Genomic DNA, 26705 nt, shown 5'->3' with positions numbered 1-26705 from the left:
TCAGTCATCCTTAGTTAGGTTCTCTCTCTCTCTCTCTCCCTCTCTCTCTCTCCTCACAAGAGTTTGGCAGTTAGGATAACAGCTGGCAAAAGGTACAGACTATTCTCGGTCTTGTTTTGGCAACTTTGTGGTTGGCAGTGGCAAACAGCACAGGCTGTGGGTTTGCAGCTGTCAGACACTTGGCAGAGCTGCTTTCTAACAGAACTCTGCACAATCCTGGGAGTGTGTGTGAATCAGGAGCCTGCTGCAGCGATGCACGGCTAGAGCAAGACCTTAGTCCTCTTTCCTGAGAGAGAAAAAAGAAGCTCCTGTTCTGAGGTTTTGAAAACAAGAAATCAAAGAGGGGGCTGGGACTGGGGCTGGGGCTGGGGCTCTTAATGTTGTGTATAACATTCTAAACTAACTTCTTAGCACTTAAGAAGCCACCGGATGGCTATCAAGAATCAGTCTGCTTCCCAGAATCTGAGAATCTTAGCACCAGGACATGTTAGGGTGGCAAATATGTAGCATGTGGTGGCATTCCTCCATTCTGTGCCCTCAGTGGGAAATCATACAGCAGTCACTGTCTGAAGTGTGGCTACAAACATTTTTACTCATTATTTTTTCTTCTTTTACTGGTCTGGGTGTTTTGCCTCCTTGCAGGCCTGGTGCCTGTGGAGGCCAAAAAAGGGCATTGGGTCCTCTTGGAACTAGAGTTACAGACAGTTGCAAGTCTCCATGTGTGTACTGGGAATCAAACTTAGATCTTCTGGAAGAAGAGCCAGTATTAGCTGAGGAGCTATCTCTCTAGCTCCTCTATACAACTCTTCAAGCAGCTATTTCCAATTGGCTACCGTTGGCATCTTGATTTACATCCATTTGTTAGCTCAGTGTCTCCACAGGATAGTCAGAAGATTAAATTACTCAGTCATGAGAAAGCCCTTAAACTCAGGCTTAGTATATAGGTAACACTGGAAGCAGCTTTTGCCTTAATTATCTGGTGAGTAGCACAGAGTGTTTGCAAAGTATTGGCTTGCACAGCAAGAAGCTGAGCTTTTATAAACCATAGGATAAAGAGTGCATGGGAGTCAGAATAACAGACTTCAGGGTTACCGCTTACTGGTGAGATACAATCTCTAAGGCTCTAGGTGCCTCCTGCACAAAGTAGGCTGTCAAGGTAAGACCTCTCTAGTAATAGTGTCATCACAGTAGTTAAACGAGATAACCAGGATGAAAGAACTAAAGGCAGCTATGGGCAATACTTGTGAAAAGTAGAGTAGCATAGAAAGTATGGGGGTCAGGGTTACCAACCTTTGCAGAGAAGTCTGGGGTCTCCTCATCTCAGACACTACACTCAGGCCATTTCCTCAAGATCCTCATTTGGAATATCCTAACTTAACTGATGAATACCGATGGGCAAGAAGGATGATCTTCAACTCGCATACATCCATTTTGTGTAAAGAGCTTGATGGAGCTTTGTGAAGGGGGGACACTAGCTGTAGAGATTTGCCTGGTGCTGATAATTCCCAGTTGGTATTGATTGCCTCCAAATACAAGGACAATTGGAAGGTGTATACAGAAGGCATGTACAAAACCATGAGCCGTAACTTTACTATTTTATCGGTAGACAGAAATAGGGAACTATCCAATAGTTAAGGTTTTGAAGTTGTATTTGTATAATTAATCAATATGCATGTTAATTAACATTTTAGCTGCTACTCAATCTAGTTTTACTTGGAAAAGTAATGCATGATTTGGCACAGCAGGTGTCTGAATTATGTTTTAGAAGTGGAGGCTTGTAGACATGCATGTGCAGAGCTGTGTCTCCAGAACACAGTGCAAATGGGGCTTTGTGTACTGTGCACTACAGTAGCCTTGGACAATTTTGTATCACCCAGTTTTCATAAAGCTATGCTGTCTCCAGATGGAACAGTTTTCATATTGGCAAAGAGTCTTCCCATAATTGTTTGTATGTCTATTTATGAGACATAAAGATAGTCTCCATTATAGCAAAAGCGGGAAATTCAGTAGAAAAATACAGCCGATCTTGATGTCAAAGTTGCCTCTTTCTTGGACACATGTCTTGGCCCCACCTGTCTTTTTGTCCTGGCACTGCCCCTTACAGGAAGTTCCTCTCTTCCTTTTGACAAGCGTTCTTCTTTCCAAAGTGTAGCACACAGGTCATGTCCTGTCTGGAAGCAGTGCTGTTGCACTGCTTGTCCCGGAGTGCCATTCCCGTTCATGGATTGAACTCCCTCTCCCAGGACATGCGCACTGAGATCCAGGCTTGATCAATTTTCACATTGGCTTTTATAGTGCTGTGAAAGGTATCCTTTCATGCAGAAGCTGCCAATTGAAGCCCTGACTGTTCCTTTTAACTTTGGAGGGAAACTCGCATGCCAAAGCAATACCATCTGTAATTTGACATGCTGGGTATAATGATGTTGCTTGATTAGGGGGAGCAGACGTCTGAATTACGTTTTAGAAGTGGAGGCTGGTAGGCACACATCTGCCTTACTAACATAATGATTTCAACTGCAACTCTCTTCTCACAGTTAGTTTAAGGGGTATAGAATTATATCCTTCATTCCCTCAATGAATATTTGTGTGCAGCTATAATTTGGGAGAGTAAAATATGATTGGTGTCATTGTGGCACGTCGCCTGCAACAGCTTGACGATGGGACCTAAATCTTAAATTCTACGACTTAGTGGTTCTGAAAAAAAAATTCTAAAACTGTAATTTCCCAAAGAGAAGGTAGTGACTGTAGGTACACCCCAGAAAGAGGAGGGAAGAGCAAGGGATGATATTCTCTTTTTCTATGGCTGTGTGCTGAATGGGAGCAAAGTCCTTGAAAATTGAAAACCAAGGAGATTAGTGTTAGTGGTCTTCATAAAACCAAATCAGTAAGTCACATTTCTCCCCATGAAAAATCAGGAGTGGTTTATGGAATCATTGAAATAATTTTTGACCTTTTTTTTCCTGGCTGGTTTCTGAAAAAAAAAAAAAAAAAAAAAAAAAACCCAACCAACCAACAATGAGAAACGGGGAAGGCAAAAAAAACCAAAAAACAAAAAACAAAAAACAAAAAACCAACCAAACAACAATGAGAAACGGGAAAGGCAATTTTCTTTATCCGAACGTTGGGTTAACCATAAGAGTAGGAAGATTGTAGCCATGTTGAACACAGAACTCTGAACCCTTCCATCATTGAGACTTAGGGAATTTTCTCTCTTAATAACACCTTCATCAATATGACAATTATGCAACTTTAATATTCTGCCTGGGCAGCTTGCTGCAAGTTTGTCATTTCAGTCTTTGGTCCATGTCCGCTTCCTTTTCCCTATCATTACCTGACATCTGTCTCTAGTGTATATGTTTTCTGCTGGCCACCAGGCTCCTTCAAAGCCCTCCTCCAACTCCAGATCACATGTATGTATCAGCACTCTCTCTCGAAAGGCATGGTTTTATAATACATCCTACTATAGCCGGGCTGGGACAGAGATGCCCCGAACACTTCTACTTTTCAATTAGTATTCAAGCAGAAGACAATACCAATTTCTACATTGGTATTTATTTCTTTGGCTCATGTATTGAGCCTGCAGTTTTCTGATAACCTTGTCAACCGTTTTTGTTTTTGTTTTTGTTTTTTTTTTTTGGGTAACCCATTTTGCTAAGGATTGCAAGTTAATATTAAAGACATAAGGACCCCAGTGGTAGTAGGTACTTGTATTAGTCACCAAAGACCGGTCACTAGGCAGCAGGAAACAGTGAGAGTTGAGTAGAAGAATGTGCTTGTTATTTGGTGAGTGTTTTCCTATACTAAGCAAATGGCTTGAGGTGACCAGAGAACATTTTAAAGTAGTTACCTACCTTTTCCAGCTATGTTTAGTGACCTAAAAAGTTTTAAAAAATTCTTTCAGCATTAGATGAAGTATTTTGATCAACTTCCCAACCATTCCTCAGATAAGGTTAGACACAAAGATATGCTAGGTGTCTTAAAACATTAATCAAGGAGAAACGGATACAGAAGACATCCGATTTAACAGAACACCGTACGTTAGAAATATTTCTGTTCCAGGAGAAGGGAAAAAGCAAAAGGAGGAGGATCGGAATCATGACTTTCTCTCCTCCAGGGAGATTACATTGATTTCAGCTGATTGGGTGTCAAAATCATCCACCGTGGGAGTGTCAACCAGTTGAGGTTGGAATTGGTATTAGAAAATCTGAGCCTGTGTGCATACATCATGTTAGGGTTCACGGGTGTTGCCCGTGTCATTTGTATCTTTCCACATCAAATGCTGATTTTGTTTCAAGCCATTTGCTTCAGAGAAGGATGACAAGGAAAAAAAAAAAGGCAGCGAAATGACTACCACAGGCGATGGGGGCAACTGCAAAGAAAAGAACCACAAGCCCAAGCAGTAACTTACGGCAGCTACTTTCGCTATCGCTGGCATTAGAAGAGACGTGTTCTGCAAGGACAGCACAGCAAATTAAAGAAGGATCAAGCGTCAGAGAGCAGCCAGAACGGAAAGGACACACCCATGCAAAGCTACTGGAAATGTAAGCAAAGGCAAGTGAAAGGCTGCAGAAGAGATTGCACTAAGAGAATCCAGATAAGAGAAAGATGAAAACTTTATTGCCAGTTTACATGAAACCGCTGTTTCTTAGAAAAAAAAAAGTACCTCTCATTATCAAACAGTAGCAACCCAAGTGATATTCTTACTATAAATAATATACCACATCCATAGAGTGGTATTGGGAAGGACAGAGTGTGTCCACTGCCATGTAAGTGATTTTCTGGGTCTCAGTTTTAGCCCTAATTATTTTGAAGGGAGACTGCATTTACCAGCTGATCCTTGAAGTCCCTTCAATTTCATTTTCTATTTAAATACTTTGCAAGCAAATCCTCAGATCTAAAAGGAATTCTTGAAACTCTTTCCTGCTTCAGTGAGTAGAAAATATGGGAGGAAGCAGTAAGTCCCTGGGAAATGTTTCATGACTTAGGTTTTATTCTATAATCCTTGCTGGAATAGCGATTACATTCTGGGAGCATGGAGCAGACACAAGATAAGTGGGTCTGATACCCAGTGCAGGATCTGGCATGAGTTATGTTTAATTCCTCCTAAAGGACTTGGTTAATATAACAGAGATATGTATATTGTTGTTCAGCTGACGAGTTGGTCGTGTGTAACTTATGAGTTGCATATGTCACATTATATATATGTCACATGATATATATGCGACTACTTGACTTTCAACTATTTGGCAATATTTAAGAAAGAGGAGAGAAGATACATTATTCTCTTAACAGCAAAAAAGTGCTTTAAAATGCATATATATATATATTGCTGAGGGGATTGGTTCTATAACACAAACCATTCCTCTCTGTGTGGCTTTATGGCTAGAGCTGTGCTGTTAATTTGGACACACATTTAACAAGTCCAAGGACTCATGGGCTAGGGTATGGTATGAACCCATGAAAGGCTGTTCCCTCTCACTGAGTACACAGTGAGATTGTGTATTGGTAATGGAGGGCACCTTTGCTGACATTCTTATCTTACCTACTTTGAAACTGTGATGTAGGATGTACCTGATTTTTTTCCCATTAATTAAATCTGTTCAGTTTTTAAAAAGTAAGCAAAAATCTGGACATTCTGGATTCAATAAGGCATTATGTATTTTTTGTTAGCAATATGCTAAAACAATCCCTTTCCCTTCCAAATTGAAAGTGTGTAAGTCCCCCGCCCCCGCCCCCCACCCCCAGTGGTGCTTGATGCCATCCAGATGATGCTAAAATGGATATATACATTTCATATCACATTCTCCATAATATTTCAAAGATAAAGTTTTCATCTTTAAGGAGAGCAGCACTCAACCAGATTTTGTTTTCTACAGCTCTATGTCTAAAACAGGCCAGTAAGAGTCAAAACGTGAACCCTGAAAGGCAGGCATCACCGCAAGGCTTATATAAACAGCTATTGAAAATGCACAGGCTTATGTAAACAGCCCTTCAATGTGAAATCCAAGTCAATGGTGGTTTGCTTTATAAAATGAGATGAACAACTAAAAATATCTACCGTATTACATTAAGACAAGCAATGCGAAATTGAATATGTGATACATTTGCAAAAATACAACATTCTGTTCTTATTCCACTGGTGCTTCTAGAGTGGGGTTAGAGTTAAAGAAAAGCATAATCACAGTATAGGATTTTGAGACATAGAAACCTGTTCTTAATTGCTAAATGCAACGAGACATAGACCAAAGACATGAATACATTGAAAATGTAAAGGTCTAATATATCTTATTTCTCATGTTGTACTACCAGATGAAGCCCTGACAGCATAATGCAGCTGGTAACTCATTGATAGGAAAAGGCATTACTATTTAGCTAAAACTATCATACAAACGGTTCAAGCAGGACCACTGCAAGTCAGAGAAAAAGAAATCAGTCAAGTTAATAACAAAGAATTAAGGCTTGGATAGCTTAATATCTACTTTTTTGAGAATGCATGTTGCTTTTGACTAGAAAAGAGCTCCTTTATTAGTAGCCAAGTATAGCTCAGCCATAGAATCAGGCAAGGTCATTACATCTTTTCACTGTTGAAAGCCAGAAGAAACAACATAGAGTATATTTCTACTTTGCCATTCTAGAACACTTAGCTCACCCTTTCTTTGCAGCATGGTCTCTTGCTCTATGAGACGTAGTTGGTGGCTGAGCAAGCAATGCCATGACAGGCATCCAGACCATGCCGGCCATTGTCACACGGTCAGAAAGGGGAGGCACTAAATGCAGCAGGATTAGACCGCCTGACACACTTCGCTTTTAAATGCTGACATGCAGAACAAAATGACTGAAAATTATTTTGTAGGAGCATTCACAGCTAAGTAACAAATGAAACTCGTATCGTGTGCATGCTAGGAATGAAAGGCCCTCAAGAAAAGGAACAAAAGCCAAACTCAAAAGGAAAGGAAAGGAAAAGAAAAGTTAACAGTGACCATTCCTGGAAACTTACTCAGAGTCTTTGTTCCATAACCGTCGTCACCTAATCCGGGGATGTCCTGCATGGAAGTCCCCAGAGAGAGCAATGAGAGAGGAAGAACAGCCACGGAAGAGGAAGGCAGAAGTCAGTGGAATTGAAATGGATACTACCATGACAGACCGTGTTGCCCAAGCAGTCTGGATCCTAGCCTCTTACCTTCAGAAATAACGTTTACCCCAAACTCCCTGAGCTGAGAAATAAAAGGAAATTTTTACTTGTAAGTCAACTCAAAAGGGAAGCCAGAGATTGTGGAAAGGGATATTAAAAAAAATCAGTGAATGGAATATTTTTCACTGTCAAAGAATGTCCTCACTCCAAATTTCAGAACAAATTCTGCATCCACCAGTACAAGCTCCCATCTCAGCCTGTATTGAATGGCTTCCCAGAGGGTAAGAGGGTACAGATGTACCAAGCTTGAACTCAAGACAAAAATACATATGTGGTGATGTAATCCAATATGTCAAGGCAGAGAAGAAATTGTCTCAAGCCTTAGGGAGTTGCATGATCAAGTTAAGTCCATTTCTGGTCACAAAGAAACGCTGGCTGGGATTGGAGCCCCAGCTTTGTCAAGGCCCTTTTTAGTTCTTTGTGCAAAACACAGCCCTAGAAGGGAAGGATCCAGACTGCAGTTAAACACTGGTCACAGTAGTAAAACCTGCCTGCCTGCCTGCCATGTTGTTTGCCTAGGTGTGTGGTGTGGGAGAGCCTGTGATGAGTGTTGCCCTGGAAGATTTTTTTTTTTCTTGTGTTGCATGTGACATTATCTTCGAGAATCTACTTACGTTCAGGATCACTGGTTTCCTGCTCACTCTGCTCCTTGTTCTTGTAGAATGGGAATTTTCGTGAAAAGATGAAGCTCTTTTTACGCTTGTCATTGAATGACTGTGAAGGAGAAAAGGCATGGGGCAAAAACAGGGGACGTCTAATTGTTGTCACACTCATGCTGACAAAACAACTAGTTTGTAAAAGCACAGAGAGCTGTAGTGACGCAAGCGAACACTCTGCAAAGGTGCTGGAGGAGGCGAAAGGCAGACTTGATTTTCAAGGAGTGCCAAGTCTTGATAATGACACATGGGGAACATGGTTTTACAGTCACAATGGACTTTATAGATGGGTGGTAACAGAAATGTCCTACAGTGGGAGATCCAGGCTCTTTACCCTAGTTTAACTTCATGACCAGTAACCGAGTCTCTCTGAACTTCGGAATCTTCATCTGTAAGTCAATGCCCTTCTTAGATGTCCAGAGCACGTGAAGCGGTATCAAAACATAATACTATACAATTTTTGCTTTAACACAGTCAGACATAAAATGACGATAGGAAAAATATTTTTTTTCTCATTGTCCAGGTGACTTAATATTAAATTTGAATTACTTCAGCTTGGATTTAATTAAAAGTGTGAAAGGAATCATATAGATTTATGATACATGGTAATTATAGTGTAATATTTTAATTCAAAAGATAATCTAGCCTCACATGCTTATTACAGACTAGACTGAGAAGCACAGAGAGGCTGAGTCCAACGCTAGTATCAAAATTTGATGGTGACAGCCAGCAGGCAATCAGTGGGAAGCTGCTAACATGGTATTTACTTGGTAGTCACCCAAGAATGGGAGAAATGACAGTCACTCATCTACATTTTGGTAAGGGAGAAAAATATAAGGATGAATACCAAATATCATTAAAGTACAAGCTGTCTATTAGTTTAAAGAGGGCTAGATTAAAAATAAAATATATATACTATAGTTATTAAAATCTGTTCACTCAATTGATTAGCTAGCACATGCTAGTTCAGTAGAATTTTTAAAGATAATTTAATTGATTACATGTTGACTGTTGGGACATAAATGGGTTGTTTGTTGTGAAATGTCGTATTAATTTCCTATCCTATAATGTTTCAAAAATGTCCCACCAGTCTGATTAACATCCATACTTGAATGATTTGAATCTTTTAGGTGCTGAAAAACACTAGAAAAAAAATCTCCACCGAACAAGTTTTCTTGGTTGCACAGGTTTTAAATGGAATTGCCAACGACAATGTGAAAGGGGGTATTTTAACCCAGGGATAGCATTGGCCACTTGTGGGAAAAAACAGAGAGTCAGAGAGGTGACATCTTGGAGCAAATTAGGACTTGTTTGAGAGATGAGCATTTTGTCCCATTGGTGGGGTGTAGTTCTGTATAGTTATGTATATAACAACCAAAATAAATAAATAAATAAATAAATAAATAAATAAACAAATAAAAAAAATCTGTGCTCCTCTGATCATGTTAATTCAGAAGACACTGACACACTGAAATGTCTTTCACCAAGGTCAGAGGAGCTTAATTTTATGCCAGATCAGGAAAAGGTTTATATTTCATTTTAAAGCACTGCTTTCTTGGAACTTAAGTCTGCTGACAGCACCTGTATTTAATGAAGTTTCTCATAACTTGTAATTGAGACCTGGCAGCCACAGACAAGGCTTGGGAAGTGCCCCCTGTTTCCTTAAAGGAACATTGCCGATTCTTGCATCACTCCAGTGTCATGCTACTTTTACATTTCAAGCATATTTAAACTCCAGTAACTGAAAGTAAAAGAAAAATATCATGTAAGAATTAATGGCATGTGATGTAATGTGTTAGACACTTCTCTTCAACATTACAGAGGACTTTCCATGCAAAACAATGATGAATTCTCATGCAAATACAAAACGGTGCCAAGAGGAGAGAAGCCTGGGTGTAGACAGACACACACAGATGGAGAATGCAGAGGCTTCTGGGACCCAAAGAGGTGTTGCATGCAAACCACATCACTTAAATGGTCTCATGGGTCAAAGGGAAATGAAAAGGTGTTGCCTTTGATTAATTCTTTCATGTTTTAAAGCAAGGAATGTAACGTGTTAACATTTCCCAAGTATGAAAATGTTGTGTATCATGAGTTCTCTGATCAAACATAATAATACTGAACAGCACACTTTTTAAAAGGACAGAAAATACGTGATACCCCAGAAGTAAAATTATAGTACAGTATTACAAGCAAACACACTTTGATTCCTTCCTACATAACATGGAAGGTACTGAACCCCTTCATGGTCACACTTTCTTACATGTATGGACATGAAGTCAAATCACCATTCTAGCTCACACAGATTTCAAGGCACTTAGGGGGTTTAAACATTTTGACTTATGACAGATTATATATGGTTTATGAGGATATTCTTTATTTTTCTAGACACATATAGTACCCGTGCTTTGTCTCCACTGTACTTGTTCCTTTTAATAGAGAAGAGGAACGAATCTGCTCCATGAGTGCTGGGTGAACATAATAAATGAGCACTTTTGGTATTTCTATAACACATGGCTCTAAAGTAAAGGCTGAGTTCCAGCTCTAGTATCAATTGTACTTGATCATTACTGTCTTGTCTACATTATAGTGTCTTCCATCCCCATGTATTGTTTTCAAGGAGAAAACATGATTAGAAAATTTGAAAACACCAATCAAATGTGGCATGGGGTAAGTTGGCATAGGAAGGAATTCTAAGCAAAAATTTGAATCTATTGAGCACTGAATTACAAGCTTAGTTTTAAGGCATCACATGTGTAGACCTATTGGCTACTTTTATAAAGCCTGCCTCATCACTATCCCTGAATGTGTCCAGAGCTGCTCGAATGGTGAGCCTTGAAGTCAAGAATTCAATTGGCTGCTAATGTCACTGTTCTTGTGAGTACCAATTTCTGCAAGACTTGCCTCCTTCATGTTTGTACTTAAAATCATAAGCAATTGACTACTGTAAATCATACAACATACTCTGTTATTTCTGGGCATTAGTGCCTGGTGATTGCTTAGGCCACCAGATGTTACTAGAGTCTATTATATCTCTTTTGGTTATTCTCTCTCTCCTCTGTCTGTCTGTCTGTCTGTCTCTCTTTCTCTTTTTGTAATTCATGCAGTTGAGGGTTCAAACCTACTCTCATTCTTATGATATTTGTAAAAAAAAATGAATTTCCATGAGACACATTAAACATAGCAATCTAAAACAGTTTACTTACATGTGGCTAGTTAATACAGAAATGGTTAGAGAGTGGTTAATAACTAAGACGCTGTATATAGCTTAGGTAATGAGGTATGGAGAGTAGGAAGTGACAGTTGATGGGCATGGATTTACTTTAGGGTAAAGATGAGATTGTGGTGATGGTTACATAATCCTATGAATCCACCAGGGAACACAAAAGTGTGTACTTTAAGGTCATATAACTAATGTAAATTATATCTGAATATAATTCACGTAAAAAAAAGGAATCCTACCACCAACCTGAAAGGAAACAATCATAGCAGGTTTCTCCTGATATGTAATATGTTTCTCTACTTGCTGTAAATATGTTATGTTTTTAATTGGATGCTCTCCAACTCTTGTAGTCCATAGTGAATGCATAAATATAAATCTACATATATTTCTGTTGATCTGATTGTGTCTTGTGTCAGTTAAGTGAATACCTTTCATGTTGTGACAGACATTACAGTACTCATGTCAGCATCACACTGGTGTCACTCAGATGTCCCCTGATTGGTAGGTCAACTGGCATGAAACTCCCTGGCTTCACACAACCATAGAATGCTTTGGTAAGCTTTGGCATAATATAAAATGCATTATTCATAAGGAAGAAAGCAAAAACTCAAATCCCCTCTTCTCTCACTTAATCCCTATGTTCTTGGAGATGCTTGGCACGTGTTTATCCTTTGTATCCAGGAAACCTGACAATGAGGGACTCATTGCTGTTGTTTTCCTCTTATCTGCTAATTACCCAGTTTCTGTAGTTTCCTAATGTCACCTTTGTGAGTAATGGTGCACTCTGTTGGAGTTTAAACTTATACAGGGTTTGGATGTTCTTTTTCTGTGGCTCTTCTTAATTTTTATAAGTACTTATTTCCCCTAGTTGTATTCACCTGGAAAAGCTGTTTAGGCAGCACTTTGTATTCCATAAATAGCTCATTCTCATGCAGAAAAATATAAAACAGAATATATTAAAGAATAAGTAATAATGCGACCAAGAAGACTTAAATCAAAGACCAAGGTTTAGATTGCAGATCAAGAATCGGGAGCACAAAAAGTCCCCATTGAGAAGTCCTGTGGTTCCTGATGGAAGAACAAAACATCACTGTAAAGGAGCTTTGGTACGTTCTACTCAAAACCAAACTCCAAATGAACCTGAATATATCCAAACCTATAGGTTCCATGATCAGTTGACAGACAAAATTTAATTTTTCATGGTTATTTGATTTTTTAATAAAGATACAATCATTAAAATCTGAAGTTTGGGAAACTCTGAAAGACATCACTTGGCTTTTTCAATATGAATATTGCATCAACCAACCAAAACAAACAAAATATTTAAAGGGAAATCTGCAAATTACAAAGACAAATCACATCAACCAATTATCATGTAGACTTCATTTGTGTTCTAGTTCAAACAAATTACAATACAAAACACCAACAAACAACATTTGTGGTGCAATATGAATTTAGAAGAAGAGAAGGAGGAGGAGGAGAAGGAGGAGGAGAAAGAAGGAAGAAGGACGAGGTATACAGGTTGCTCAATGATAAATGCAATTGTGGTGAGATTATAAACCCCTGGCAACCTCAGCCTTATCCCCAGATCCCATGTTAAGGTAGAAAGAGAGGCTCCTCAAAGTTGCCTGTTAATCCAGTGAGTGTTAATTTTTTATATGGTCGTGCCCTATTGAATTAGGGAATGGTTTGAAGCCCTAGATTGCCTCGTGACATATGAGTGCAATGGAGTACTTAGTACCTTCTAAAGGCAGAACTGTAAAGGACATAGCCATTTTCTTGGCAAGCTTATTGTGATATGGGTATAACTACACTGAAACCATTGGGGATCTGCTGTAGGACTGAGCAAATGGATAAATGCAGGCATGCTGGGGACAAGGGTTGGCATGGTCAAAGGTAGGAAAGGAAGAATCCTTAAAAGTCTTAATTCAAATGGGACAAGGAACTGTCCAAGGGCAGAATGGGAGTGGGATAATGACTAGACTGTAAAAAAAGATTAAAGTTAAAAAAGTATTAATTCATTCTCTAAAGAACCCTTGGGTGTGAAAAGTAGCCAAAAGTGTAGCTAGTGCCCTCCTTGCAAAGTAAAATTAATGCTGTTGAACTGGAAACAATATTGGAACAAAATCTACATTAACTGTGATATGTGCTTAATTGCACTGTGTACAAAGGATATCAAAGCTAAACCCATATAATATGGACAGTGGTCAAGAGGAATTTGAAAGAAAATTTGTGATGCCATGGAGGTTATAAAGAGACTTAATTAAAGGCACGGGAAATGAAAAGCTTTTCTTTAGAGGAGACTCTGCAGAGAATGATAAAGTAGGAATTGCTATTCTGAAGCTATCATCATGGGAGAAAATTCATTCAAGAGCCCTATCAGTGTTTGCAAGTCTGTGAGAAAACAGGGCATTCATCTCTTCACATATTATTTAATTACAAGAGTAGCAAGAAAAAGCTGTATAGTGGAGCAATATCAACTGTGGGGCAGACAGTCTGTCATGATGAGTTTCCTGAGGGCAAGTACTGAAGAATATACAAGCTATACAGTATTTCTGACCTAAAGGGGACAACTCACACTGGAGGGGAAGAAGCAGTCATTTCCTAATTAAAATATATCCTCTTATGTCAGTGTCATGACAACATAAAAGGGGGAGCAACTGTTCCAGAAATGAGACAAATGAAACAAGGTGTGGCCCTGGATCAGAAAAGAAACAAACGGATAATTTCTACAACTGTCTCTCAACGTAGTGCAGGGGGTTATAGATGGGCATACAATATTTGAGTATAAGGGATTTATAGTTCTCTTTTTGATCTTTTAATGTTTAAAATTTTTCATAAGGTAGCTTTAAAAATGAATTATAAAGTATTTAATACAGTACAAGTAAAATAGACATTACTGGTTGACTGTGGTGTGGGGGCAATTCTTTTAGCTTTTCTTTTCTTTTTTTGTTAGACTAAAGGTAGTAAGGCAGGAAGTAAAACAGGAGAGGGAAACATCTCCCTTATGAGTGCTGGGGCCAAGTGGAGGCACCAAACTGGCTTCATTATTCATGAAAGTGTGGCAGCTGATGTTCTGTGACCTGAAAGGACAAAGTTCTTAGCATTCATTGCTTAAGAAAGAATCACAAATCATAAGATGCACAATTCTAAAAATGGCTGTGAAAATGTCATCTTAAATGTGTCCTTTGCCACTCTTCTCTACTTGCATTATTTCTGGGTCTGGTTTGGTCATGCTAAGGAGGAGCGTGTTGCACAGGGCAACAGTTCAGAGAGCAAGCCTAGACTAGTATAGCAAAGGGCTGGTTGCATCCTATACTGGACTTTACAGCTACTCTGGTACATACTAAGTAAAAAGCGATGTCTTCATTCTTATGTCCAAGTCTTCTACATCTGGAATATCATATCTTCCCAAAGAAATGTAAAATTGTTTCTCATGCTACCTGGTTCCACAGCGGAGGAGGGGTGGAGTAGGGGTGGGGGTGGGGAACAGGGACAGCTTCCCTTCACAGGGAGAAGGGTGAAAGAGTTTCAGGGTTAACTCCATCAGCATCTAGATCAGTGGTTTGCAACCCTCCTAATGCTGTGACCCTTTCCTCATGGAGTGGTGACCCCCCAACCAACAAATAATTTTCATTGTTACTTCATAACTGTAATCTCGCTATTGTTATGAATCATAGTGTAAATAGTTCTGGAGACAGGCTTTTGTAAAAGGGTCGCAACCCACAGGTTGAGACCTTCTGATCTAGATGCTAATTCTAGCTATCAGAAAGGCCAGTAATCCCCCTGTATTCTGAACATTGTTCAGCATTCTTTTGGCATCTCCCAGGGAACACTCTAGGTTCCATAGCCAGGATCCATTTTAAGAAGCGATCCACTGTCTGAATTTGCACTGTGTAGGGGCCAGAACACTCAATACAGTCCCATTTATGAGACTCCAGACATTTCATTTTTCATTGGTTTGGACAAAGCTATCTTGCAAACACAAATTGGCCCAGAGGAGTAGCCTAAGCCTGTTCACTGTCCTGCAGTGAGGGTGCTATGCTCACGAAGCAGGCAATGGGAACTATAGTGTTCCTTCATCCCCATCAATAAGGGGCATCAGAGTGCTGCACTGCGGTGAGATGTGTTGGAACATACATCTGTACCTGTCTTCAGCTCTGAATTCCTCTGAGTCTGTGCATGGCCACAGTGAAACCCATAATCTTGTACAGTAATCTTGCATGTAATCTTGTGCATGCTAATAAATATTTTACTTTTTTTTAAAAATGAGAAAATGTATTAATTATGTAACCCACACTGGCCTCAATTTTGTGACCCTCTTCACCATGCCCTACTGGCTTGTACCACAGCTGCCTAAATAATTTCAAAGATTTATTTTTAAAATCTATGTGTTTAGTTGAGCAATGATAGCCTATGACTTTAATCTCGGCACTCGGGAGGCAGAGACAGGAGTATTTCTGTGAGTTTGATGCTAGCCTGGTCTACAGAACGAATTCCACAACAGTCAGGACTACATAGAGAAACCCTGTCTTAAAAATCAAAGTACAACTTAAGTATTTTTGTGTCAATGTGAGTGTATGTGGTATTTTAGGTGCCCAGAGATGCCAGAAGAGGGCGCTGGATACTTTGGAGCTGGCGTTACAGGCATTTGTGAGCTGCCCAGTATGGGTGCTAACAACTGAACTCTGCTCCTCTGGAAGAACAAGAAAGGCTCTAAACAACCTAGCCACTTATCCAGCTTCACTGATGAAAAAAGAATTTAAAAAGGAATCAAAGCACAATTTAAAAGAAGGAATATAAAAATCTTAATGAGATCTAAGAAACAGTACATATAAGCAATTGAATGGAATTGGAAAGATAATACAGAATATAAAGGGGAAATTTGGCAGAGCAATAGACTTTTTTTTTTTAAATAAAAGAGCCAAATGGAAATCTTAGAAGTGAAGATTTCAATAAAGGTAAAAATATGGTTGAGAGACTAAAGAAGAGACTAGATAAAAAGGAAAAAAAAATACACAAAACCAGGTCATTGGAAATATAGTCATACACAAAAGAGAACACATTGAAGACCCCTGGGACCTCTTCAAATAAACAAAGACCCCTGCTTTTGGAATTCTCCAGAAGAGAAAAGTAACTGAAGCTATAGGAAATAAGTAATAGGAAGGCTCAGAAATCGAGAAGATGCAGACATTCATGTACAGCAGAATTAATATGATCATAAATAGAGATAAACATACATGTTCCTTACTATAGAGGTAGTTAAATGGGAGGTAGTTAAATGGGTAGTTAGAGGGTTTTTCTAGAGTGCATGTGGCCCTGGAGTCTATGTATAGCATGATGCAATGTCATGTATATGCCTGTACATACACATATATAAGTACAAGGCAAAAGTCTCTGAGTGCCAAGTGACATAGCTATCACCATCAGACTAACAGCAGATTTCCCAACAGAAACTCTCCAGTCCAGGCAGAAATGCACAGGGTGAGCATTCTAAGTGAAGAAGGCAAGTACTACGGGGAGCGTTGTATCTAGCGGAGTCATCCTCTGAAATGATCTCAAAGCAGGCTCCACTTCTATTTCCATATCTTTTAGATTTAGAACAAGGTAAACATTCAATTTTACAGAATGAACACATAAACTGCAGTGCTGGAGGCAGGGTTCCCCTCTAAAGCATGGGGGAAGATTTTTGGGAAAGGCAAAACACAGCAACACAGTAAAGACGCGCTAGAAAGAGGCAGTAATAGAAAAGCAATACCCTAAGGACTAATGCGTTTCTCTTCAGTGAGTGCCTCCTATTTTTGCTTTTTTCATATATTTTATCTTGTGATTTTTCTTTTTGTGCTCAACTATTTGAGTTATTTTTAGATGCCTTCTATTAGTGTTAATAAAATGAGGTTAGTTATGTGCTTGTTTGAGCTGCATTTTCTGCTCTATCTAGGATTTGATTTTGGAAAAGTTATAAAGACTTTAATAGCATCCATAATGTCAGTAAAATGAACCACTTAATTTATCCTTTTAAACTTTCTCCCCCAAGCTTATTGTCTTTCCCAATTAAAAGGACAATTTGCCCAAAAATGCCTTTGGTGCTGGGCTTGGGGTATGGGTGGGTCTGCAAAGTATTTGCCTCCAAAGGCTAAGGATCTGGATTCTATATCTCAAGTCCAGACTGAGGAGTTGGGGAGGGGACCTGGATATGCTGGCACATGCTTATAGTCCCAGTGTTGAGCCTAACCTAACTATGAGATCCAGGCCAGTGAGACATCCAGTCTGAAGAAACAAACTGGGCAGCACCTGAAGGAGGATGGGTGTCAGAGAACCCCTGTGTGCACACAGACATGCATATCTGTACACACTTGGACATGTGTAGTATTTTCAAAACACCATTTCCTGCCAGAAATTCAAAGGAAATAATAGAACAAAATATCTGTTATCAATGAAAAGCAGATCTATTTTTTCAGCTTAATAACAGTGCCAATATAATTTAAAATCTTGGTTTAATTTACTATTTTTACATGTATGACTCTAGGGATTTTTTTTTTTTTGCATGTTTGTTTTTTGAGACAGGGTTTCCCTGTGTGGACTTGGCTATCCTGGAAATCGTTCTGTAGACTAGGCTAGCCTCAAACTGAGAGATCTGTCTGCCTCTGCCTCCCAAGAGCTGAGATTAAAGGGATATGCCACCCCACCCACTGGCATTAGGAGTGTTATTTAATTTCTGAGCGTCAGTTGTCGATACTTAAATGTGATCAAAAGTATATCAAATGTATCAAAAGTATAACATTAAGTAAAGCTTCATAGAGCAGAGCCAACAACGGTAATAGGGACAGAGTCTGTTTTCACGCCTTTAGGGAGCTTCTGTAAGCATCAATTGTAATGAATTTATGGGATGAAATTAGAATTCATAATACAAATATTCTGGAAACTATCAAAGGTATAGTTTGCAAATAAAAATCCTTTAGTCAACAAAGGGCCAAAGAGCAAATCAGCAGAGAGGAAAATGCTTCTTAATCAATGGGATGAAGACAGAAGGCCCCAGGCTTCACGAATACAACTGCAGCACAAGCTAGAGAAAACATAGATGCAAACAGTGATGACAAACACATCTACAATTAATAATCTAATCTTACTATTTTAGGACACTGACAAAGATGAATCAAACTAATCTAAGACAAGGGGGAAGATAAGAATAAAGATTATAGTTGAAATCAATGAAACAGAGAATACAAAAATTGGAGATGAACAAACCCAAGGTTGAATCTTTGAGGTGATTATCAAAATTGATAAAAGTTTCACTTCATTGAGCAAGAACAAGAGAAGAGGCCACATGCTAGCATCATGAATGAAGGAGGCCAAATTGATGGCTGAGCTGCTAAGAATACTCACTGGGTGTTTTTCCAGAGGACCCAGATTTCGACTCCCAGAACCAATGTGGTGGCTCACAATCACCCATAATGCCAGGCCCCTGATAATCCAACATGCTTTTCTGGCATCTAGAGGAACTGTACATTTGTGGTGTATCGTCATACATGCAAGCAATACTTACACACAGCAAAAATAATAAAATTGTTTTATAAAAGAATGAGACTTTGCTTGTGTGTAATCCTAGCACTTGAGATGCTGACCAAAGAGAATAATGAGTTCAAAGTCAGCCTGAGCTATATAGTAAAACTGCCTTAAAAAACAAGGGAAAGAATTTTACAGATCCTACAGAAATTTTAAAAATGTATATCACTTAGATAACATAGATAAACCAGGCAGATTTTTAGGAAGACATAAGCTAACAAAACCCAGGGGCTCTAAATACAACACATAGGAGGTTGAAAAAGTAGTGATAAAAAATGATTCCCACCAAATAGCTTTGATGTTTATTATCTGGACCATAATTCCTTTAAGAAGAGTGTATACTAATGTAAGTTTTCTAAATGTTAGAAGATAAAACATTTCCAAGCACACTCCAAGTCCAGTCTATCCCAGAGGCCACTAGTAGATAGGAATATCACAAAGAAAGATGACTACAGGCCAGTGTGCCTCAACATCATGACAACATAATATTTTACCCAGTTAATTTACCACAGCTAGCTTAAACACTCTTGTGTTCCCAGACATATGTCTTCCTTTCCATTTCTAAGCCTTCTGTATCATAATGAAGGTAAAATTTAATACATTTTAAATTACTTTCTTAGAAGAGATCCCTATAGTTAAATTCTTGAACTAAACATTATGGAGAGTTTAAAACAATAAGACTCATGACCAGATAGCTTTCAAGTGATCTGTGCTGATTGACACTCCCCTGCAACCACTTATTTACACTCTTCATTTGTAACTGGTCCATTGATGGATCCTGTTTTCTTTCCCTTTCAGCATCCCTCTTTGCTCCTAATTACCTTATTATAATAAGGTGTTTATGGAAGAGGGTTGTGAGTGAAGGGAAGGTTTTACTCAGGCACGAGATGAAAGAATGCTGGCCCATCAAACAGTGCGAGTGCCAAGCAAGTCCTTGCATCTTACCATCCAGTTACGTGTTTGAAAGCCAATCATGTCTTAGAACAGCTGAAACTTCTATTATCTTTTAAATCTTAGGGTAGGGCACAGTGAACTTTATTAAAATAATATATTTGCAGTTCAAAACATCAAATCTTAGACATAGTGAACCAATTGATCAAGCAATATTTCTGAGTGTGTGGCAATACTGCTAATCAACAGATAACTTTGTTCCAATCACAGGGACAGGTATTCTTGAAATGCCTTAGAAACGCTTCCAAGAAATTTAAAAACTGTGTGTGTGTGTGTGTGTGTGTGTGTGTGTGTGTGTGTGTGTGGGAGAGAGAGAGAGAGAGAGAGAGAGAGAGAGAGAGAGAGAGAACAGGTCCCTGTCCTGGGAGCTGGGAACCCATGTGCTCTATAAGAGCAGCAAGTGTTTGTTGTTGTTGTTTGTTTTTGTTTTTGATACAAGGTTTCTCTGTGTAGCCCTGGCTATCCTGGAACTTACTCTGTAGATCAGGCTGGCCTCCAACTCAGAAATCCGCCTGCCTCTGCCTCCCAAGTGCTGGGATTAATGGTGTGCGCCACCACTGCCCAGCACAGCAAGTGCTCTCCCTTTTTTTTAAATTTATTTTTTATTAGATATTTTCTTCATTTACATTTCAAATGGTATCCCCTAAGCCCCCTATACGCTTCCCCCACACCTTGATGATTTCTCTCTCCCTGTCTCTGTCTCTCTGTCCCTCTCTTTCTCTCTCCTCTTCCTCCTCGTTCTCCTCTTTGTGGTGGTGGGAGAGAGGATGCTCAGCTGAATGTGTGTTCGTTATAATAAAAGGTGGCTGTGACCTCTGCCTTGACTAGTTGAGTAATTATCAGAGAAGCAAATACTGTACAGCCATCTCATGCTGTTTCCCACACCTCAGCCCCTCTGCTGTGACTTCAGACCTGATGTGGCTCTAGGGTCGGTGGTAGAATTTTGGGAAGGAATGCAACTGAGTTCTCTTAAAGTTTTTTGAAACTGATGGAACTTTTGTCCAGAATAGGGACACTCATTCACTCATTTTGTTTATATACCAAATGATAGTAAATTATCAATAAACATAATTACATAATTCATTCTTTTTTTTTATATAACAAAATATGCCACGCATTCTGCTGAGCCCTTAACAGTTTGGCCTTCATTTAAATATTTATAATTGGAACTAATAATAAAACTAGAAAATATCCCGATGACATGCCATTTGCTTGGGAAATTTGTAGATTGTTTCCAAGAGGAAATTGCCAACTTCAGTAACTACAATTGGTTGCTTTACAATTCTATAATGACCCAGCATTTTCTCATTCTATCTCTCCATACTACAGCTTAGACAACAACTCACAGATTTGGAACAAATACTTAAGAGTCTCATCAATGGGAAACACTGAGATTATTTTTAAGTTGCCATGCTAGATTTGAAAGCATGGTTCAGGCTGCTCTTTATTTTATTTCAAAAGATTTATATAATTTTTAGTTAGATGTATGTTTTTGTGTGTTTACCTGTTTGTGGGTATAAAAACACACGTGTTGGTGCCCACAGAGGCCAATATAGAGTGTAGCTAAAGTTACAAAGTGGCTGTGAGACACTCAATATGGGTGCTGGGAAGTCCAACTTAGGTCCTCTGGAAGAGCAGCAAACACTGCTAATTCTTGATTTCAATGTTAATGCTACCGCCATTTGTTATAATTTTAAGCTTCTTGCTAGGGTCTCAAATGCTAAGCCTGCAGTAGCTGTTAGCATCTGCTGGCCACAGGATATAACAGCATTTATCATTCTCAATTCTGAAACTTTGTTCCAAGTCAAATGCCATTTTATTTTGCTATCTCCTAAGGACTTGACAATTGAGGGAGTTCTTTGATTCCTATGATCTGGAGTTTGGGAAATCAACGAATAAAATATTTAAAAATAAATAAGGTCTTTAAAAAAATGTATGTTTATGTGTGTAGTATCTGTCCATGGAGGCCAGAAGCCAGCATTGGATCCCTGGGGACTGGAGGTACAGAGAGTTGTGAGTGCCTGATATGGGTGCGAATTGAAACCAGGTCTTCTAAAACAGCAGCAAGAGCTCCTAAACTAAAAAAGATGATGATGATGAAGAAGAAGAAGAAGAAGAAGAAGAAGAAGAAGAAGAAGAAGAAGAAGAAGAAGAAGAAGAAGAAGAAGAAGAAAAAGTGTGTGTGTGAACACTTGTAGGAGTCCATTCTCTCACCACCATGTGAGTTGGGGAGTGAAACTCAGATTGCCAGCTTGGCAGCAGGGCCTTTATCTGCTGAGCCATCTCATGATGCCAAAAGCCACATTTCAATGAACCTTAGTCTAATACCCACTCAGTAAATGTCCCTGACTGTTCTGGTAATCTCCATCTTCATTTTCTGAGTCATCTAGTTTGGGACTTTAAGCTTCTCTGACGCTCTGCTGACACTACTTTCATAACTCACCTTCAGCTTTATCTGTAAGGACCAGAATTTTGTCTTAAACAATTCTTTTGAATTCTGTGACCAAGCCCCTATTGTGTATGTGTACATGTGTATGTGTATATGTATATATATGTATACATATATATTTTATATGTGTATATATACAGTGTATATATATGTACACATATAAATTTATATGTGTACACATATACATACACTATATATGTATATATGTGTGTATATATATATATATATATATATATATACATACACACACACACACACACACACTGGGCAATGGTTCTAGCCTTAGTACTTATTAAATCCCTCCCCACTTGGCAGCTGTATCTCTAAATGTCCTTCATGATTTAATTTTTCTAAGTGCTTTCTACCTATCATCTCCTACTAAATAGCTACAAATTGTGTTTACTTTATATATCATAGTTTATAAATGTGGAGCTGAAGAAACTGACACAGAGAAAGGCTGGACCCTCCACCCTGGGACGAGGGTCCACATATCCAGGAATCTTAGTCACATGTAGCTTTGGTTCTTCTCTCAGATAGCTAGTTATTTCCTCTGCACACGTAGGCAGAGGCACTGGTATACAGTATGAACCAGTTCAGAAAGGGAGCTTTGCCTAAGGTTGATCATCCACCATTAGGTTAACAGCAAATATTCAGGTAATAAATGCAATGGCTGCTCTTAGGAAAATATGCCTGGTCCTGGTCTGGGCTTGAACCCTCCTAATTATAAGTCACTTCCTGTTCTCAGCTTTAGCTCCCTCCTGGTCTTGCAGGGAATTAGTGAACTGGCTACTTTTATAGCATTTAGAATCCTCACTGTGAAGATGTTTCTTCCTGCCTCTCTACTGCTCCTCTTTCTCCGGCTTCTGCTCCCTCCCCTCCTCTCTACAGGCAGAGGAGAAAGGCAGTCAGCTTCACACTCTGGATGGATGCCCCGGTTTCAGGAGCTGACAGTTGCATTTCATCTCCCATTTTGATCATTTGATTTCACTTCCAGATCAATGCATGGGCAGTCACTATACAGCACTGGTGACCCAGGAGTGACTCAAGGCAAACCAGTCTAAGCCAAGCACAATAACTGAAGTGCTTTTTCAATAATGCAAAACCTGATTGAATAATTCTCATTTGAATAATTCTTATTTCCTGCTTGAATGAAAGGGAGGGAAACTTACAAATAGAGGCAGATTCATCCTGCAGCTGAGAATTCTGGCCCTCAGCCAATAACTGCTAGGAGATCGAATGAGACCCAGGGATTAGGACTCCTGCTAAGGATTCAGTCAGGTGGCAGGTGAGCTAAGAGGTAGGAGAGCATTGGTTGTTACTTTGAGGTCTTTGATGGAGTCCACACAGAATCTTTCATCTGAACATTATTTTAGGGGTATCATAGTTTATCTTTAAGTGAAATGCATTTTCTCAGGCCAGCCAGGAGGGGTGCATCATATTTACAAAGAGGGAATATCTGAGCAGTCTGAGGGTTTCTCAGCACTTCACTATTTTCTTAAGCACCAAGAAAAACAAATCAAATATTGCATGCTCATTTTTAAAGTGGAGAAGATAAAGGAATAGATTTGGATTTCTTCATTATTTTTTAGACTATAGGGGAAAAAAAGCAAGGAAAACATGCACACACATGTCAATAAAATGCTCTTGGAACCTCGAGGCTGCCTTCTGTGAACACACGCCAGTCCTGTTCATGCTTGCTGCACAGTCTGACATGCTGATTCTTATTACTCTGCCAGTCACTGGGTGAGTTTGACACTGTAAATTAAATGTCTCTTTAAATCCACAGACAACACAGCATAATTTTCCATCAAATGCTGTTTATGCTTGGGAAGAGAGCTTTGTACCTTGTTTGGACACATTATTCCAACATCAATTTCATTTCACCTTTAAGGAAATATATATGAGGTACTTAGAACATATGCTTGGTAAACTGAACCACAAAACAAATGATCAAGTCTCAGATCAAGGGATGAAGAACTCATATACAAATAGAAACAACTTTATTTGAATGAATTTGAAATGTAGTGCATATATACCGTAGAATTTTAGTCAGCCATAATGAAGAATGAAATTGTGTTCCTTGAAGGAGAATGGCTGGAACTGGATAGCAGCAGCCTAAGCAAATTAAGCCAGTCTCACAGCAATACCCATTACATTAGAGTGTTAGAGATGTGGGGTATTCATACCGCCTTTGACTGCTGTAATGGTAGATGTAGCCAAGCGTGCAGGGTACTGTCACTATGTGCACTCAATAAACTATAACTGTTCCATTGACTTGCCAGATACATAGTCAGGCTTCCAACTGGAAATAGTGAATAGTGGAAACTAAAGAAGGAAGGGAAGAAGGAATGTAAAAGTTCACCCTTAATTAAGCTAGCTACTGTTAAATGGTATGGGGCTAAGTTTGCTCTTATACATTGAGTTTGCACAAATACAGGACATGGATGGTAAAAAGGAGAATTTTAAGGGTGAGGAAGGGTAAGAGGTGGAAAAGAATAAAAGAGGGTAATGCCATTAGAAGGGGTGCACAGGAATGGAGTATAAATGCATGTATAGAAATGCTACAAATCAACCTATTGCTTTGTTCATATATACCAAATAAAGATTGCTACAGTAGATATTGAGAACATAAAGTGATGGGTTTCCAGTGTGAAATAATTGCTTGGATAGAGATACATACAAAAAATAGAATAGTCACAAAAGATGGAGGCTGGGGAAGACTCAGAAGTGTGATTTAGATGAGAATTAATGAGTAACCGAGGGACTGTCACATAGAGAACTGACAAGAGTAGACCTCATCTGAAAGAAGAATGGCCTACTAATGATGGTGTGCAAAGGTACCCCTTGGCCTCCATCCTTCCCATCTCCACAAGAAGGAGGACTGGTGAGAAGCTATGCAGAGGGATAAAGCACAGAGGATGGTGGAAAGAATTAGGTGGGACAATCAGTTATAAATGGCCCCATAGGTATTTACTTCTGTTGAAGAAAGAAGCGATGGGTGAGAGGCTCTCTCTGTTGGTCTATAGAATCATGCAAACTGGGTGCATTTGTCTACTTCCTGTGAGATGACACTAAGCTGTAAGTAACAAGAAGGATATTGAAGGTAAATGGGTGAGAGCTTATTCTCAGGACTTTCCCACCCTCTGGAGACTTAAAATAGGAAGGTCAGTGTGGGTGGGGCTGCAGTGTGGGCAAGGAGGCACAGGAGGGCTGCTTCAGGCAGACACCTGAGGATGCAGCTTAGAGAACACAGCTGTGCAGGAGACAATAAGGCTGGAACATCAAAGGTGACTTTAGGGACATAACCACATGCAGAGCAAGCAGCCACAGAGGGGACGGAGTCTGAGAAGTCTCAGAATTTTCTCAGCAGCTATAGCCTGCCAGACTCTGTCTTAAGGGATGGGTGAACAACCAGAGTGAGACCCAACAGTGACCTGGCCATGGCAAAGGAATATGTTAAGCATGCTATATAATGAGTATATGTTCACCTTAGAGAACCATGTATGAGAGACTTAAGTCTTCCCTATTACTCCCAATTCCTAAAGACATTTTGACACAGCAACATCAACAAGACACAGGAAGAAATTGAGTTTTCTAAATATTACTAATGAGATGATTTTGAATTTTATTATGACATATAAATGCCATATACATTTTATGTATTAACTGACTTTAAATTTATAGGTGAGAACAATAAGCATTTTGGTATTTGTACTGAAATGGACATTTACATGTGTTTGGATGACATAATCACAACAAGATACAATTAACACTGGAGGCAGAGGGTCTGTCTAGAAAGGTGGTTTTCTATAAGAGCCATCCTGATGTATTCCCAGACTTGTTGGGTCGGGGTAATTTAATGAGGAAAATCTTTATTCATAACAAAATGCTTGCCTTATAAATGTCTTTGATAAATGTCAATTTATCTTTGATAAATGTCAGTTGTTTTCTTATTACATTTCAGAAACAACACTAGCCAGGGTGGGATTCTCTGACTGACAAATGTGGCCTTGCCTATTACTGAGAAGAGGAAAGCACTTCGCTTAGATTTGGGGGTCACTGCGAGTGGGGAGGAAACTTTCTTGAACAAAGCTGTTATTCCCCCGAGGAGTATCATATCTCTGCGTAGGTATATGCAGTGAAACTCATGCATGGGCTTGCCTCTCCTATGGCAGCCTTGCTGGTTGGGAGTTAATCACCATGAATAAAGAGTGACTGGGTTTATTACACACATTGAACTAATGCTCCACATTTACTGAAGTGTTAATTCTTTGCGGGAACTGAGTCTACGCCAGCTAGAGAGGGGAATAATTCACCTTGGGGATTCTTTAAGAAAAAAACCTTCATCCCTCCCCATCCCCCCCCCCGAAAAGTTTAACTTCAATTTCAAAGAGCAGAAAAGGAAGAAGTCTTTACAAAATATTCATGAAGTTGTAAAACCATCAAAGGCAGGTGACACCCTTTTGCTGCTTCTCCTTCTGGAGGGCACTGGCTTTCCGCTGACAAAGTTTGTGATGAGCTGGACAGCAACCAGTGGTTGTCATCCAAAGTTCTCACCTTTGTCAATGATGGAAACTATATCATTCTCATGGCTAGCACAGGGGATGCTTCCTATAGCTTCCCCCGTGGTACCTGTGTATATCCCTATAGCTTCCCCCGTGGTACCTG

The 26705-nt window shown here is 39.3% G+C and overlaps 1 protein-coding gene across 7 annotated transcripts in view; it reads right to left on the bottom strand.

Moving 5' to 3' along the window:
• The window catches only part of Dlg2 (discs large MAGUK scaffold protein 2), a 1891758-nt gene that overhangs the window by 23985 nt on the left and 1841068 nt on the right, over nt 1-26705 (bottom strand). For 4 of the 7 annotated variants that reach the window (XM_029479404.1, XM_021169152.2, XM_021169151.2 and 1 more), the window contains one exon: nt 7807-7906. In XM_029479404.1, coding sequence (XP_029335264.1) covers nt 7807-7906 — 100 coding nt within the window. Of the gene's footprint in view, nt 1-6997; nt 7044-7806; nt 7907-26705 lie in introns of all 7 variants that reach the window. The other 3 variants (XM_021169155.2, XM_029479406.1, XM_021169158.2) reach the window with 1 other exon arrangement.

Source organism: Mus caroli, chromosome 7 (assembly GCF_900094665.2).
Source record: "Mus caroli chromosome 7, CAROLI_EIJ_v1.1, whole genome shotgun sequence".
Taxonomy (NCBI): Eukaryota; Metazoa; Chordata; class Mammalia; order Rodentia; family Muridae; genus Mus; species Mus caroli.
The sequence above is the reverse complement of the archived record's forward strand: the minus strand, read 5'-3'. Positions and strand labels throughout refer to the sequence as shown.